Below are 18,585 nucleotides of genomic sequence, written 5' to 3'. Positions count from 1 at the left end.
AAGAAACGCTTCTCTTGTTTCTTGATCAGTGTTTATCATCATCTCCTCTCACACTGGCTCGCTCTCATTTGTGTGTGTGTGCGCGTTTGTGTGTGTGGAGCAGATGCTGAGCACATGTGCAGGGGCGTGCAGATGAAGGAATTCCCTCCTCGCACCGACTCCAAGTGTGTCTGTCTGACAAATTCGCAACACATGTTTGACAGTGTATGTGTGAGTGTGTGTTTGTGTGTGGACCAGCCTATTGGTCACCTTAAGTGCAAGAAACTCCTTTAAGGAATGAACAAACGTGTGAGTGGTTCCCTTTAAAACTTAAGGGTGTCCCAATACAGTATGAACACTTTCAACTTTACTACAACAAAGCAGTACTGAAACAGGCAAACACATTCTATCTCTTGCACACACAGATACACAAACACACACACCCCCACACAACGAAAGTGCTGACAAATGGCTTGCAGCCCAAAGCGAGAAGGTAAATGGGTAAACAGTTGACAGAACAGCACAGAGATGCCGCCCCATCACCAGTAGAGAGAGTTAACAGTATCATCCAATCCCAGGGAGCTGTGCAAAGGCTATCATGGACGTCCAGGTCAAAGTGAATGAAAACAAATAACTTAGAAGGAAAAAACAACTAGATACTCCGGTAAACGTGCTAAGTCCCACCAAGAGTATAAAAGGAAATGCCATGTTGAACCAGAAATCGAGGTAACATTAAGGAGCACTTCACTAATACTAGAGTTAAAAGGTCAATTCACAAGAAAGAGAGAAGAACCAAACAGTTTTATGTCTCACTTGCACTAACAGGGAAGGTTTTGAGGATAACTAAAGGTAATCTCTACAGCTATTGCAGTCCGTCTTTGGCAATAATAAATGATCACTATTGCTTCAGTTCAAGCAACCACAGAGAGAAGAAATAATTTACCAATCAATGATAATTAATGGTAATTTTAAAGATTTATAGCAACATTTATTAGCTGATTCATTAACAATTCAAGCACAGAAAAATCAATCTTATTAATGAACTAATTTGAAAACCATTAAATCTGTTCAGTTTCAAGCTATTCCATGATTCCAGTTTCTTGGCACTAGAGTTCTGCAGCTTTTATCTATTATGTATGTTATTGTAAAGGAAATACTTTCAGCTTTTAGCAAAACAAAACAAGATTCCTAAAGATTTGCGCTTGAGCCTGAGGAAGTTTTCACGAACCATCCTCTACCCTTCTGAATGGGGGACATCAGAATCATGAACATGTAAATGCGACCAGCCATTCTAACAGGAAAAGCCGTAAAGGTAATGGATGGAATGGAGATTTGTAAAGCACACTCACTCAAGATACAAGGTGTTAAAATGTGAGCTTTAGCAGGTTGGCAAATTGTGTAACAATAATATGAAGTCAGACAAGCTGTTTACATCTGTTTCAATTTCCTTGTGCCCTGCCAAGCTAAACTATCTCTGTAGTCTTATAATCAACATATAAATGTGAGCCATCTCTCTGCAAGAACCTTACGAAGTGCATTTCACAAAACGTTGAGCTGCTTATAGCACGTGCTACTGCTAACAACTTCTATGATGACACTTCTGATTAGCTAGAACAACATGAGAAACCTTTGAAAAATATCAGCAGAAGATAAAGGCTACAATAAATTTCAGTTTCAGTACTGAGCAGTAGAGTCTCTACAGGGAATTTATGGTAACTTTGTTAGGATTCCAATGGGAAATCTCATGTTTGAGTTCCACAAACACGCTATAAATCCCCAGAGTAATACAATACAAATATTAGGGTAATTTTTCTATCGGACAGAGTCGCATAAACAATCTCAAAAGCGGATGATGAATGATGCCTGTTGAAAAATAGTCCATGCAAAAACACTTGCTGCCCCTGATGAGAGCCAGATGAAGTTCTGTGCGCCGAGAGAAAACTGACCCATCTCGCCTCATCTGGAATGAAGAAACAGCCGAGGAGAAATGGAGTGTATCAAACAAACGCTGGAAAGGACAGGAAGTCGTGCGCTGTTTTCGTCAGAGTCCGTGCCAGTGCTGATGATGCTGATACGGGTAAGGGCAGCGGGAGGAGGACGGAGAAATGAGAAGCAGAAGTGGACCGGGGGAGGCCCAACCTTAGGGAGAGTTTGCGTGAGGAGAATTCCCAAACTGAAGCACTCAAAGCAGATCTACACATGGGGACGGAGTCCAGGAGGAAAAATACTTTTTACATCTTGTCATACACACTCAGATGTGATACACGTGAACATCCTGATCCTTACAAGGACAAACCGGCAAAAGAATGTAATAATATTCATTTAAGTCCAGCAATAAAAAGCACTCAGTAATATACAGCTTACACAAAACCACACCACACAAGCGCAAACACACACGTTCTTCTGGGCATGGAGACAGCTTGTTTCTTAGCTCGTCCTCTGTTATCTCAGAGGGTGAATGTGTGGGTACACGACAAGCAGCCAAGGACATGATGAATGGTATACATACACAATTCCAGAAAAACTACCCTCCAAAACAAAGGCAACTGTAGCTTGGAACACCTTGAGCACACACACATACACACTAGACATAATGACCCCTAGACCTATAATGGGCAAAAAGTAAAACTACAGCTCAGCAATGTTAAACAGTGTCCAACACTTGGCCCTGTCCAGCCCAAGTCTAATGCTTGTCTAACCTTTGCCTTTCCGCTTGTATCTAACCGTGTGTCCATCTTGTGTCCATCTTAGTCACTCCACCCATCCGTCTTCCTACAGCCACTACACATTGATAATGTTGACTGTGGATGCCAGTTCCATATCTGACAACAGGATAAGGAGCAAGCGATAAGCGCTAAATCTTGCTTAAACAATGGTTAGAGAGCAATTAAAGGAATCTCACTGGTGCATATTCTGTCATCATTTCCCTGGGTGGGTCTTACATTTGACTATTTTCATGCAAATCATGACGGATGGACTGAGGAAAGCAGAATGGATACGACAACTTCTGTCTGGATCTGAGGCCGGTGTTGTTTGTTTTATCAGTGGCTGAATTAAATAACACGGGCAACATATTTGCTGAATAACTGATAAGATGAGCATTGAGCTTGGCTGCACAGTACACTGACAAATGGCTTTGGGACTCTCTAAAATCAATGTCTGAAGAATATACTTGTTTTATTAAATCTTTTTTTCTAAAGCTGCATTTGTTTTTTGGCGTTTATATTATCAGTAAATGTGTGCAATGAATAATGTGTCATGGTGATAAATCCACTTTAGTCTTTGTCCTTCAACTGTTCAAAGACTTGCAGCTACTTTTAGTTTGGTTTTCTGTCCTGCAACTCTATCCATCCATTATCTATACAGCTTATCCTCTGGAGGGTTGTGGGAGGGGGGGTTTCCACAGACCACTTGATCCCACTGTCTTCACCAAAGTAGGTAATGACATAGTGATTGTTGCTACATCATATTCTGCCCTATCATTCTATTGACCTCCACATTATTGATGACCCCCCTTTATAAGATTATTTGCTTTTATCTACATGGACAAAAGTCTGATAATATTAATTTCAGTGCATGTTTGATCATCACTGAGACGTGGAGCGAGGGGACAGAACACAGAGGAGACAGATGGAGTGTTTTCATGCTGAATCAGATTGAAACCCTTTCATCAGCAACACATCCTGTCATCCACCCACTCTGCTGCTTATCTGACCCAAATGTTAACTAACTTGTTCTTCACAGTCATGCTTGATTATTACATATCTGTCTTTCTCTTGTAACAGTCAGATACTGTGAGGGAATTCTCATTTTCCCTGCGCCCAAACACAAACATGTCATAGGTCTTATAAACAAAACTGCAGTCAGATAAGACCACAAACACTCACAAGACATCTTACTGCAACATGCCATTGTTTTATCCTCTTTCTCTGTCTGTCTATTGGGCAATGAGGTTCAGTTTACACTAAAAAAGGAAAGACACTAATGACAGCAGTTGATATTTAATAATAACTGTAGAATAAATCTGTGCTTACTATCATTACCTCCAGGAAGTCGTTATTCGGAAGCTGTGACAAGTTATCTCTACAAAAATCCTTGCAAAAGTCGACAGCCGCTGTGTGTTCCCTGTATATGATTTATTCTTTTCAAACCAATTGTTAAAAGGTCAAACAAAATCAAACTCAACAAAACCGTTTTCTTGTGAATTTGATTCTGCCTGAGGGACTTTCTCTTTCAGTCCTCAACAAATTACAAGCATGTTTTATGTGAAAGCTGCAGAGCTTGGTATCCCGCTGATACCTTGGCCACTTGCAATCAATCATAATGGGCAAATTTAAAGGGGAACGTTGCCGATTTTACACATCAAAGTCTGTTTGCGAGGATCGGGGAGCACTACTGCAAGTGGGAGAAAAGCTGTTGATAAAAATTTAAAAAACAGTTGTCAGTGAAATTTCAACGATTGGTGGAGCTCGGTCCTACCATGGAAATGTTAACGAAAATCATGTGAAATACGATCGTTCAGTAATATTACACCAGGTTATAAAAACTTGCATCAGTAGTGCTTGTTTGGCGGTCATATAGCCTCCACCCATTCCTTCCTATATGTCGGAGTTTGGAGGTAGGGGCCAGGTGCATGTAGGTGAGAAAGTAAGCAGGGCTTAAACTCTTTTATCCCTCTTCCCAGCATCTCTTCCCCCCCTCGCCCACCGCCAACCACCCCCGATTAATAATCCATGGCTGATCTGCTCGCCCACTTGCAGCACAGAGATAATCCAGCTAATGGAAAAGAGCCCAGGTGGATAAGGACAGCCAGGACAAGCACAGCTCTAGTGCTGTTAACTGTTAACTCACAGGGAGCTGGGAGCGGACAGTTTGTTTAATGGCCATCATTGTTCATGGATGCTGTATCCTGGCTGTGTCCCCTCTGTCTGGACGGCAACAACAATTTCTCACTCTCTCTCTTGCTGACCCTGCTTTTAAATTAAAGGAATTGTTGGTCATTCAAATAAACTGCCTGTTTTCTGTCCAAAAATTAATGACAAAAATAACCTATACAGAATTGAGATGTGAGTAAATGTGTTAAATGTAAAAGTGGTTTGTGTGGGAGATACGTATCACATTGCCTGACTGGTGTTGGCCAAGAAATAATTCGAGCACAGATACAACTCCACTTAAAGTAGTGTACCTAAAGTTTCTGTATGTGTGGGTTAAGTTGTGTCTTTGTGCTTTGCTTTTGCCAACTAATTGGCATGCTGGTAAAATCGACATAACAAGAACAATTGGTTTCATGCGCAGGACAAACATAACCGGCTTTCGTGCTGTCAATTAATTGCTAAAGAGAAATTGCTTAAGCTCTTTTATCAATACTCATATGGACGGATATTGTCTTTTTTTTTATCCGTTTGAAACTGAAACATGTTTGTATGGATGTATTCTTGGTTTGGTTACACCACCTGAATAAACTTTAACCTCAAGCCCTTCTAACACTTTGTCTTTCTCTCTCCCCTCCTCTTCAAATCTTTCCTAACATCACTTATTCTACTCATCCTCAAACTTTTTTTCCTTCAGTTGTCCCCTAGAATTGGCTGGATCTTCTCCAAACAGTCATCAATAAATCAAGAAAAGAGATGACGCTCAGGATTAGGTTCAGGCTCCTCTCTCACCTTCTTCAGTGACACTCAATCCAATCAAATGTGTTGAATATTTAGAGCCTGTTCAAGGTTCTAAGCTTGTATTTAAAAAAATCAATGCATCACGGTAATGATGATACATTGATACATTCATGTAATTGCCTTGCATGACAATGGTCAGGATAATGGATACACTTTATAGTTTATGCCTTGTTTGAGACTGTTCTAATATTCAAGATTCATGACCACACTTCCTGTAAATGTTTCCTTTCTGTTAGACCGTTTTAAAAGGACAAATATATTGAAAGACCCTGGTATCAGTGTAGCCTCATCTACACTACCATAACTAAGTAGAACCTCTAAATGCCACTGAACATCCATTCACCGATTGAAGAAAGAAAGAGAACACAATCAGGAAAACTGGCAAATAACCTAAACGAACAATAAATCTCTCACCTCTATCTGCCATCTCTGGAACACTCTGTATATACTGTGTATGCCAGGTCTGAAGTACGTGAGGTGCCTCGGGTGTCTGCATATATTGACTTTCCTTGAAGAACTTATTATAAAAGTATATATTGTCAGTCATGACAGTCAAAGGTCTCCTGGGGATGAATACTTCTGATGAGCTTTGACAGTCTTGACACTTTTCATCAGATCCTCTTCAACTTACTTTCACCTACTTAAACAGTATTTTTGGTAAATGACTAAAGACATCCGCCTTAGCTCCACGTTGTGTTTAGTGCATCCCTGTGCTATCCAAGATTAGCAGGCTAACAAACTAAACTTAACTAAACTGTAATTTCAAACAAGGTATACATACACCTTACAACATGCTGGTGTTAGCATTTGTTTAAATCAACATTTAAGCTAAGTGCTGCCTCATAAAGATGCTAGTATGGCCGCAGACTTAGATCTATTACTATTCTTTGAATTCCTTGTAAAATTATTGAATAATTTGATGTCGTCTGGCCTCTAAAGATTCTTCAAATAACCACAAGACCATAAGACACGAGGATTTCAACAACGGCGAAACGTTTTGATAAATGACTAAAGGGGTTCAGATGATTCTGCTTTACATTAGCACTGGGACATGCAACACCTCCACTACCACCGTTGCCATGTATATTATAATCAGATACTCTTGTATTGCTCAACAACTGTGCCAACGTAAAGGAAGCAGGGGAGTGTGGGCAGTGATGGTTAAATTGTTTGGAATGGATATATTGTGGCGTGCACTCATGGGTGTGTCCTCTCACCCAGTGGGTTGATGGGTAATGTAAAGTCTGTAGCTATATATACTTCCCGTATGGGGAACATGTGCCAGTTCTTCCTGATTACTGAATAAACAACAGTAAGCAGTACCTGCGTCTCTGCCTTTCCTTGTCCTGCCACATTGGTGACCCTGTTTTTTTGGACATGTTCCAGGTTGAGGAGGATAGTGTCCCTTCCTCATCGGGGGAAGACGTATTTTCTTCCCCGGCGCCCGTGGACCGTGTCTCCACAACGACCATGGCGCAGCAGCTTCCGCGATCGGTTCGGCTATAGAGACGTTTGGTACCAAGTCTGTGACTGTGTGTTTCAATGGACGCAAATTTCTGTGTGACTTTGTTGTAGCCTCCATTACGGTTCCTATTATCGGAGCAGATTTTCTGTGCACTAATGGGTTATTAGTGGATGTAGCTAATCGCAGGCTCATTGATGCTGTGTCTTTTGTGTCTTTTCCGTGTCAGTCAGGGGGACCCGGGCCGTTAACACACGCTAATTTCGCTGCGTCAAAGGATGTCTTCCAGCGCTTACTGGCGGAATTTCCTTCGCTGACAACGCCCGCATTTTCTGCCGCGGTTACTAAACACGGCGTGGAACATTTCATTCCCACTGCGGGTGCGCCCGTTTTCGCACGTTCGCGTCGCCTCGACACCGTGAAGTTAGCCACCGCGAAGGAGGAGTTTGATACCATGGAGCGTTTGGGGATCGTTAGGCGGCCAAAGAGTGGGCGGCCACATGTGTGGCGTGTCAGCGCGCAAAAGTTCACCAGCACACTAGGGCGCCCCTCGAGCCATTTTTGATTCCAGCCAGGCGTTTTGATCATGTGCATATCGACCTTGTGGGGCCTCTTCCCCCTTTCCAGGGTTTTACACATCTCCTTACCATGGTAGATCGGACCACTAGGTGGCCAGAGGCGGTTCCTCTGTCTTCCACGACATCTGCGGACGTGGCACGCGCTTTTCTTTCAGCTTGGGTCTCACGTTTTGGTGCACCGTCTGATATCACCTCTGACAGAGGCCCGCAGTTCATTTCGGAGCTCTGGTCAGCGCTAGCAAAGTCTTTGGACACACAGGTTCACCGTACCACTGCCTACCACCCCCAGGCTAACGGTTTGTGTGAACGTTTTCACCGGTCGCTTAAGGCGTCATTGCGGGCTGCGCTCTCAGATGCAAATTGGTTGGATCGGTTGCCGTGGGTGATGCTCGGGTTGCGCTCGGCTCCTAAGGCTTACCTGGATGCCTCGCCTGCAGAGTTGGTACTCGGTCAGCCGCTCCGCGTCCCAGGGGAGTTTCTGCCTCAGAGCTCGGCCCCCTTTCCGCGTCCTGCGTCACAGGCCGCTTGTGCACCAGTGCCCGTGCATCATTTTTCTCCTCGGTCTTTCGTGCCAACGGATCTCGCGACCGCTCGGTTTGTTTTCGTGCGTCACGATGCTCACCGGTTTCCCCTCCAGCCCCCGTATGACGGCCCGTTTAGAGTGTTAGAGGCGGGTTCTAAAAGTTTCATTCTGGACATGGGCGGGCGCAGGGAGCGTGTTTCGTTAGACAGACTTAAGCCAGCTCATCTGTTGGCCGGCGAAGAGGTGCTACCGGCCTGGGTTCCCCGTCGTGGTCGCCCCCCTTCTAAGACCCCTGTGTTGTTTTCTCCAGTTGTGCCTCCTGATCCTGTGCCTGTTGTAAATGATGTCCCTTCTGCTTGTTCCACCCCTGCGTTTGCGGACGGGGATCGGCGTAGCCGTTATGGTCGCCTCGTTAAACCCCCTGAGAGGTACTGACTTTTGTCCCATTTTATTTTTTTCCCTCTGGGTGTTCGGGGGGGGGGGCTGTGTGGCGTGCACTCATGGGTGTGTCCTCTCACCCAGTGGATTGATGGGTAATGTAAAGTCTGTAGCTATATATACTTCCCGTATGGGGAACATGTGCCAGTTCTTCCTGATTACTGAATAAACAACAGTAAGCAGTACCTGCGTCTCTGCCTTTCCTTGTCCTGCCACAATATCTCTTCATATGTAAAGGCAACATAAATGAGCCATAAGACAATAAGTCTAAAAGGCCAACAGATACCAAAAGCTTTAATTTGCTAAACAACTGATTAATTATACTGTCAGACTCATAGTAAGGGATGCAGTGTACAGTGGGTAGTGAATGAAGGCCTGTATTATGGCATGACTGAATGTATTGAATGACTGCCGCTGTATAATTTCAGCAATTATAACCGCTCGTCATGATATAAGAATTCATCACAAAATTCTGAACAAATATTTGCATAGAATGTTGTTTCATGGATAAGCTGATTTTTAGACTCAGAGGTGGTTTATTGATAACCTACTTTACTTGACCTATTTCAACATGTGTCATAGCCTCAAAGCAAAACTGGCCGATACAAACAAAACGAGTATTTACATCTAAGGTGTCTGTCCTCAAATATCAGACCAGATTAAATAACCCAACAGTGTCTGCTTCTCTTCCTCTCTCTTTGTCTGCCTTTTTCTATATACCTGTCACCCTTCCTCCTACTCCGTTCGCACTCCTTCTTTTTCCTTCTCAATTATTCTTTCTGTCTCTCTTCAGGAGGAATCCAGCCACAGAGAGAGAGAGCAGAGGCGGATCGATGTATGAGGGAGAGGATCCCCTGTCTGCTACAGCAAGCCTGCACAGTTTGCTGTTTAGATTCCCTCAGCTATTGACTGGGGCTCTACTGCACCGATCAATAAATAAATACATAAATAAATGAAAACACTCTCTTAACAAGTCAGTCAATCTAGCACTGAGTCCCAAAATGTAATTGAGTTTACTTACCCCAGGGTACAGGCAGCTTTTTCCCCCTGATATGACCAAAATAATCTGATGATTTAGCCTTTTAATTTGAAAATCAGGCGTATCCACAGTAGAGTCGCTGCGTGTCATTAGCTTTTTCACCTCTCACACACATGCAGCTAAAGACTAACAAATGTGAGTCGATAGATGAAAAATAACTAAAACAATCATGAGGTGAACCACATGAGAAAATCAGGCAAATGGGTATTGCCTGTGAGGGCATTTCAGATGATGCAATTGTGAAATGATTAGAGTTTTAAACGCTATTCTGAAATTATGAATTTCATTTATCAAGTGGGAGTTTCAACTTTCCCAAATAAACTTTCTTATCTCCTGATTTTCTCTTTATCATGTGAGTCTATCACAGCATCCCTCCTTCCTCCTCCCACCATTAATTTGGAGAAAAATCCCTACTTGCACATTTCACTAGTCTATCTCTTTCTCCACACTCCACCTGTTTCTTACAGGCATCCCTCCATCAGTTCTTTCTTGTCTGGCTCCTGACAGAGAGGTGATTAGGATCGGAGACCTGCTGAAGAAGCAGCTTAGCTGTAATTATCGTCTTGGAAGGAAACAAACTGTACATCAGAGCCTTCCTCCGCACACTTAACCACTGTTGCCAGGATGTATCAAATGCTCGACAACCAGCCGTTACCAAGGTTACCATTGTCTACGTGTGGCTGGGGGCTCTCTGTACAGATGAGTTGTTTTTTTCTTTTTAATTTCTTAAAAAATGGCAACATGGTGTAACCCATGACACACAGACTTTATTTCCTGGGCCAGGTTTTCCTATCACGCTCCATATTGTTCATGCACTGATACACACACACTCTGCCTTTTCCATAAATTATTTTTGTGACATTTCTACAGAGCGGAGAGTGACAGGGGAAATATGGTGAGGGGAAAATAAGGAGAATGTAATAATAGTCCCTGGCTTACTCCATCTGAAGATACACAGTTGCATGGTACACACACTGCTGGTGGTAAGAAACAGCTACAACGGTACAGAACTTTCCATTAATGTTACACTCTGAAAATAAGTATGTAATATAGATATTGCTTTAATCCATATATCCTCACCTGGGATCGGAACCCTCTGACACAGCGGATATTGCACTACTCAATGACAAATTTTATCACCTGTTTAGATATGAAATTAGTGTGGTCCCACAAGTATGACTTCCAAAATCAGGTTGGTGATAAAAAAGGAGGCTGGATTAATGTTGACATCTGTCGAGGCTGCACACAACACGGGAGGCTGCATGCATCATGGCAAGCAAATCAAGCAGGCCTCTTCTGGACAAGGGCGTCCGGGAGTTGACAGTGCAGCATGTGAAAATTTTGTGTGTTGAACATTTTGATAGTAAGCATGAAACAAACCTGATGAGCACGATAAAACTGAATATATCAAGAGAGCAGTGTCTTCAAATACAAATCAAAGAGATGGGCTATTAAAGAAAGGAAGCCATTTAGTAAGACACTGTCATGGCATCTATCTGCAGCTGTAGGCACATTACTGTTGTGGCAGAGAATGCACAACTGTTGATCTGACAAATACTCTGATGTTCAGTCAGCATTTGTCACTATTCTCAGACATTTAAAACAAATCATAAATCCATAATTAAAGGAACCATTACTTGCATTCTTACTATGAAACATACTGCAACCAACTACAGTCAGAATTAACTAGTTTCTAAGATACAAACTAAATAACCTGTATGCAATTAGGCCTGATCCACATAAACAGTGTGTTCTATTCTGCACTGTTGCAATTCCCAGTTTTCCCCCACAGATATATAATAGTTTAATTTGCATGCAGCTACATACAATGTCCCTTACATTTTAACATCCACTAATTAGTCTTCTCCTAATTCAATAGATTAATGCCTGAATACCAGACATTACGGTATTTCCCCTCTAGTCCCTTCTGGTGGAAGCAGCTTTTACTGTATGATTCAGAGAGAAGCACAGAGAAGGGAAGTAAAGGAATGAAATGAATGACAGCTCAGGGTTTCCCTCACAGAGAAGACCAAGGCGGGAGCCTCTATAGAAAACAGGTGCTGCTAACAGCAAACCCATATGATATGCTTCACAGGTGTATGACCGCAAATTAAGTAGGTGAAGTGTATCATCTCTGCTGCTGAAGGACACACACACACACACACACACACACACACATACACACACACACATGCCGAAGTAAATGTGCCCTCTTCCCACTGATGGACAACAGAAGCTGTGGCAGAAGGACGGCATTAAAAAGCAGCAGGGGATGTAGTGTGATGAAAATGTCAGATCAAAACCAGCAGGCTATGTTCTGTAACATGTTTAATCAATTACTGTGTTTGTGTGTTTGTGTGTGTGTGTGTGTGTGTGTGTGTGTGTGTGTGTGTGTGTGTGTGTGTGTGTGTGTTTGTGTTTATTGATTTATATGTGCAGAACAAGTTCTAATTAAAAGAGACAAACTCTAAATTTGCATTAATTCATCTTAAAATCAGATCTTGCTCTCTCACACTGTTCCGACAGATTCTTAGCACTGGAAACTTGCTACCAATTTCTAGTTCAAAGGCTTTTACAGGACATTTAGGGTAAATGTCTTTAATGACAACCCCTGCAGCTTGTTGGAAGCGAGTGACACAATTACATTTACAAGCTTGAAAATCTATTACTCTCTGGATTCTCTTTGTTCGTGACTCTGACCGCGCACTCCGTGACTTGCACATTACTGCTGAAATTTGTTGCATGTGTGTGATGTGAGTGTCTATCGTGCCTTGTGCGAGCCTCCAGTGTTTATGCATGGTTATGCTTGGCCACCTGTGAGTTTGTGCATGTGTTATTGTGTGTGTAATTGCATAACTCACCCAGCCAGTACAATGAAGAAGTCCAAGCGGTTCCATGTGTCACCAAGGTAGCAATTCTTGCCAAAAATCCCCAGAGCCACCATCTTGATCACCATCTCAACGGCGAAGAACGCAAAGATGAAGTCGTCAAAATCCTGCAGAGTGATTCAAACAGAAAGTACAAGGGATGAGAGGGATGAAGTTTTCTGTCGGAAGTCTAAAACCACTAACTTCTACCATTACTCAACATTTATATAAGAGATACAAATTCCGCTATCTTCATCTTCCAAACTGTACTGTCTTACATACAAATACATTTTCTTCAGGACCTGAATGTAAAAAGACTGTACATTCAAAAGAAAGAGCAAGGTACAGCTGGTACTCAGCAGGACATTTTACAGTTGAACAAGCTCAAGAGGCTAAAGCCATGCTAGCAGCCCTGTGAAGATATACTCTGGCTTCACACTACGATGGGCTAAAATCTAACATGCTCACAAGGAGAATGCTAACACCCTGATGTTGAGCAGGTATGATGATTACCATGTACCATCTCAGTTTAGCATTTGCTATTTTTTAGTCACATTATATACATAGCTAAATTCATCCTCTGGGAGCCATGTATGTCAGTATACATTTTTGTGGAAATACATAATTAACTGCTTTAATGGAACTTTCAGTTGTTGGTGACATTCAAGGAAATATCTCTGGGGACATCTGGGGACCATGAATATCTGTATAAAACATTTTGGCTATCTATCTAATATTTGTTGAGATATTTTGTTCTGAACCATACTGGCAGACCACCCAGACCGACAATGCCACATAGCCTGGCTTAGGTCTGATAAGGGGTTGTCGTATATGAAAGGAAAGGGACCACCACAAATGTCTGTTACTTTTCCCAAGGTTAATAATGAACCTTCCAGCTTCATCTGCAGTTGCTGTGTATCTATTGGCCAACACATTGGAGAGATATAGCAACAGTATATGACATTGGCTTATTTTAATACACGCATGCCATTGTATTAGTTGGGCTTATATATCTGTCACATTTGATGTTTCAAAAGTCAACTTAGAATATGTGTCATTGATGTGATACTTAATTAATCACTGCAGATGAATCCTCTTTATCTTTGCCCTGCTGTTGGAAGGTCAGGCTCCCAGTGGGAAAAAGACAATATAAGAGATAAGGGCTCCCTTGCAGCTACAAAGGATTCAGTGTCTTGCTCAAGGACACTTCAGAAAACCAGATGCTCGTGGACAGCACAGGTCCACAGGCCTAATGATGGTTTTGCCACTCGATGGTTTCACATCAAAGCACATAAAGTAATAACCTGGAACAAACTGCTCATTGCACTGATCACTCAACTGACTTTTAGGCTGTGCTTGGATTGGACTGAAGAGGAAAACAAGGACAAAGAATGAAAATGGGAATTGGACCGGAGTTAAAAGGAACGTAACCTTCCTTCTCAAAATGTGAAAATCAATAAATTAATTTACAAAGGCAGAAGAGAAGGAATTGGAGATGAGGAGGGAAGAAGTTAAAGAAAAATAAAATGAAAAATCTGGAAGGAGATCAAGGCACAGGACTCCCACTGATAGATGAATCATCCAAACATGAAAACAGAAAATGTATAAATATATCAAATCCTGTTAGCTTAGGCAGCCGCTAGCCCCTCATTGCTCTGAAGTGAAATTGTAGAGGTTCACACGGGAATGTACATTCGTTTGTGAGTGTGTGTGTGTGTGTGTGTGTGTGTGTGTGTGTGTGTGTGTGTGTGTGTGTGCGTGTGTGCGTGTGTGTGTGTGTACGAACAACTAAAATGCTCATCCATCCCATCTTTGGAGAGCATTATTGGAGTCTTCCGAGAAATCCCAACAGATTGTATTCAACATATTGTACTGGCTGCTTTCAGGACATACCGCTTAGCAGACAGAGGGTGTCTTCACCAAACAGCTGCACCGGGTTGATTCCCTCACCGGAGAGTGCAGAGCTCCAGATGTTTAACACACTACTCATTTACCCCAAAAGAGGCGGAAGAAGCTCAAAGCTAATTGTTCAGCGGTGCATGATCCCCAAACAAGAAAATATCTAAATTTAATCTGGACTGTGTTGGAACTAACTTTTTTATGTAGGCCACCGGAGCGTCAAAGCACATGACCTTGTGCAACTGTTTCCAGTATTAACAGCTAATATGAAGACAAGTTGTATCTGTATGACTTAAATTAGCTATATAATCAAGTGATAAAATGAAGTTCTACCATCAACATAGTGTTTTTTGTGTGGATAGACTTTGACTATTTTTAAGGAATACTGTAATTTACAGCTGATTTCTTTAAAAGGCCTAATTCAGCCAAACTAGTAGAAGAGAACATATAGTACACAGTCTTGCTCACGTCTTTATAGTTAAATCAACATCTGATTTTCAGTTCTTTACATATATTTAATAATCCCTGGGAAAATGTTTTGGGACAGCATCTATGGACACAAGTAGACAACATTTTATCTTAATGTCAACGTTAAAAGACCACAACCGTTGGACAAGACCGAGAAAAAGCAGAAGAGGGTTGCATCAGTGAACTGAAGTTACCGTCCAGACATGAAAATACCAGTCATAGCAAATAGTTGACTTCTGTCATGCATGCTTTAAAGTTTGTATTGCAATCAATACTGTAAAAAGCCCACTCAATTAGGTAAATATTACTTTGAATGAATTAAATAAGTTCATAGAATTAACATAATAAGTAGAAGACAGAAAAGCTTCAACATAAGCTTTAGTAGAGGGGACTGGTGTTTTGTTTCCCCCATGTAAGGAATCACCTCTTCAAAAGATGCTTTGTACACTGGGTCATGAATGATGGATAACAGAGCACAACAACACTCTGTTGGAAAAATAACAACAAAGTCTATTGACAGATGTTACAGCCTGAGATATGACAGGACGAGCGCTGTGTGTGAAGTAGAGGAGAGCAGAGTTGTTAACCGTCACACTGAGCGCAAAATGACCCCATTGCTTTCTCCTCTAATAGTCCTCCCTTCTCTGATCTCTTTTGGAGGCTTTTCTCTTGTTTCTGCTAAGGAGTTATCACTCTTCTATTTTGTATCAGCTAAGCCTACATTTCCTCACAGTGACCTTGCCGCCTGAAGTGTCCCACACACACACATTAGACATGTACTGTTAACACACATACGTCTACACAGTGATAACACAACACATACATGAACATTTTAACATAAACAACATGGGACCAAGTCTTCGGGGAAATAAACTGACATTGAGCAAATGTCGATCAGCGCACACACACACACACAAACGTGCATGCAAACACTCTCTATGCATGGCTGAGACATTATATTTCTACAGAGTCAACAGGACATGCTGGCCTGAGGCTTCCCCACAGCAGCACCACATTGTAACACTAGCTCTGCAATCAGGATATTGATTCCTTGAAACTTGTATTGCACATCAGTGGAGCGTGACACATGTCGCATGGTCCTGACGAACATTGATCAGAGCTAATATCTAAACATACAGGAGTAGCTCTTTAAATTCCACATCAATTACAGCCTGAAATCTCCCAGGTTCCCGGACGCTTACAATTCACAGCTGTGCATTTACCAAAAGAGAAATACTGTATGTGTTGGTCTGTTGTCACTGTGATCTGCTGGTTATATGTCCATGTGGAGACAAGAAAAGCTAAACACACATACACACAGTCACACACACACTCTTGCCTCTGAGGGAGCAGACACCAGTGACCCGTGCTGAATGGCTCACTGCTCACACACTCCCTAATTTCTACCCTCAGCTGCATTCTCTTCGTTCAAAAGACACAAAGCGAGAGGGAGACAGAGTAGTTTATCTCCACTGAAAATTTTACGCAACTTTTGGAATGTCTCCAAGGATTAATGAGACTTTCGCATTATGTGACAACAAAACAGAAAAGTTAATTACGGTATATCATCCAGCCTAATCCCGCTTCAGACAAGCCTCACAAAATTGGCTTTCATTCGGCGTCACACTCACAAAAGTGTGAAATGAGCCAATAAATGACGGCAGAGCACGGGTGGTGAGTCAGTCCAATCTATAACACTTAGAAACACTGAGGGATGTGCACATATATTGTTAAAGCAAATCAGGTAATGACACGGGTGCTTACTAAATATTTTTAGACAATCTGAAACCAATTAGAACGTGCATGTGTTATAAATAATTATAGTGTCTCTTGGGTTTTTACAGGGTTTGTCTGGTGCACAGGAAGTGAAGGCATTTCTGACGGCGGCAAAAGTCATACAGTTATAGTGTGTGTTCATTGGTAGCATTATAAATGTGTTAAATATTGAATGAATGAATATTTTTTAGCTGACATTTAGCCTTGTAAGAACAAATATTTACTAAATTGCCTCTGAAAAGTCCAATATTCTATACTGACACGATAAAAAAATGTGTTTCCCCCCACTGGCTGGATTGCTAGTTCCAATGAGCTCAAAATGTCTCATTGGTGCAAAGAGTGAATGTACCACTATCATTACAAACAGTATATATTTAATAAATTGTCATTAGATCAGTAAACATAACCGTATTAGTCAGTGACAGATGAGCTTCACATCCACACTGACAACTATCTATTTTAATTTATTGGTCCATCTATCAACTGCTATTTACATCTGTTACATATTGGAAACCACTTCCTCAAATCAAAGCTACTGTAGTAAGGATCATAATGAGAATAAAGTACATACTTGTTAAAGCAAAAGAAAGTCGATATCATTTCAGAGCCAGAACAGATGTAGCATTAGAGTATTTCTCTGTACGTGTCATGGCAGCTTACATTTAAGCCTACCTTGTAACATAATAAGCAAAAGCAACATAAGCATTCATTAGAGTACGTTTTCTGGCCTGATGAATTAAAGTCTAACACACTACTGAGCTTAAAGAAATGAACAAGCTCTGGATTGGACAGTTTGATGATCCTGCTTCTTTTTGATAACATAATTCAAGTTTGAGTTAACATCAAAATATGTTGCCCTCTGCTATTCAAGTGTCAGTATCAAGTGTTACATGACTGGTTCCAGCTCAGTGTGAATAGAAGAATAGTAAATAAATGATACAAGTCATTATGGAAAGCACTTACCTACTTTGTTATTTTATTTTTGTTAATCTATGGCATTAATACTTTGTGATGATTGATTATTTTAGAATGAATAGTTCTTCAGTGACCTACACGTGATATCTCAGATTTCTGTTATGTTTAATGAATACCACCACTGACGACAGGCGACCAAAACAACAGGCTGCTATCCACACCAGTGGCTCATCGTGTTTTCATTTCAGACATAACACATCTTTACGTGTCAAACGTGTCACTTTTCAATACAATTACACTTTTATGGCAATTGTGAAAAGACACATGGATGGAATTCCGGCTACTGGTTTTCCTCTTTCTCCGTTCTCATCATTCTCTCTCACTGCCTCACACTGGAAGTAATACCACTACAACTGTAACTACGGTTATGTCTCCAACATTAATGTGAGAGTGTGTGGGAAACGGTACGGTAGTGTGTGTACATGCTTGTGTGTATGAGCCATTTTCCACGTTAATGCTAAATACATTTTACAACTATTTGCAGATGCATGACTATCAGCATATGTGTGCCTCACTCTAACATAATTACAGAGTCAGACACGGATAAACCCTCACACAAGTTCTCTACCAATGTGAATGAGCTTCCCGCTTTAATGGTGACACAACACATCAGCTTAACAGTCCTGTGTGTGAACGGCCATGCTAGCTCTCACATCGCCTGCGAACAAGGAGTGTGCGCACACACACACACTGACACACACGCATCAGCAAGCTCTGTTGCATGTTATCAGCGTGTCAAGCGAGCCAACATTACATGCCCTCTCATAACCTCCTGATTGAAGCCTTTATGCCTTAAGTGCACTTTATCACTAATGCTGAGTGCACTTAAAACACTCCCCAATGACTTGTCGTGGCTCAATCGCAAATCCCCAAGTGTCAAATCGGTTACGTGATACAGCATGGCGTCCA

The 18,585-nt window shown here is 41.7% G+C and overlaps 1 protein-coding gene across 1 annotated transcript in view; it reads right to left on the bottom strand.

The window, feature by feature from the left end:
* Positions 1 to 18,585, bottom strand: part of cacna1g (calcium channel, voltage-dependent, T type, alpha 1G subunit) — a 230,090-nt gene that overhangs the window by 120,425 nt on the left and 91,080 nt on the right. Inside the window, exon 3 of the mRNA XM_061094795.1 lies at positions 12,553 to 12,686. Within this exon, the coding sequence (XP_060950778.1) occupies positions 12,553 to 12,686 (134 nt within the window). The remainder of the gene's footprint in view (positions 1 to 12,552; positions 12,687 to 18,585) is intronic.

Source organism: Limanda limanda, chromosome 21 (genome assembly GCF_963576545.1).
Source record: "Limanda limanda chromosome 21, fLimLim1.1, whole genome shotgun sequence".
Lineage (NCBI taxonomy): Eukaryota > Metazoa > Chordata > Actinopteri > Pleuronectiformes > Pleuronectidae > Limanda > Limanda limanda.
The sequence above is the reverse complement of the archived record's forward strand: the minus strand, read 5'-3'. Positions and strand labels throughout refer to the sequence as shown.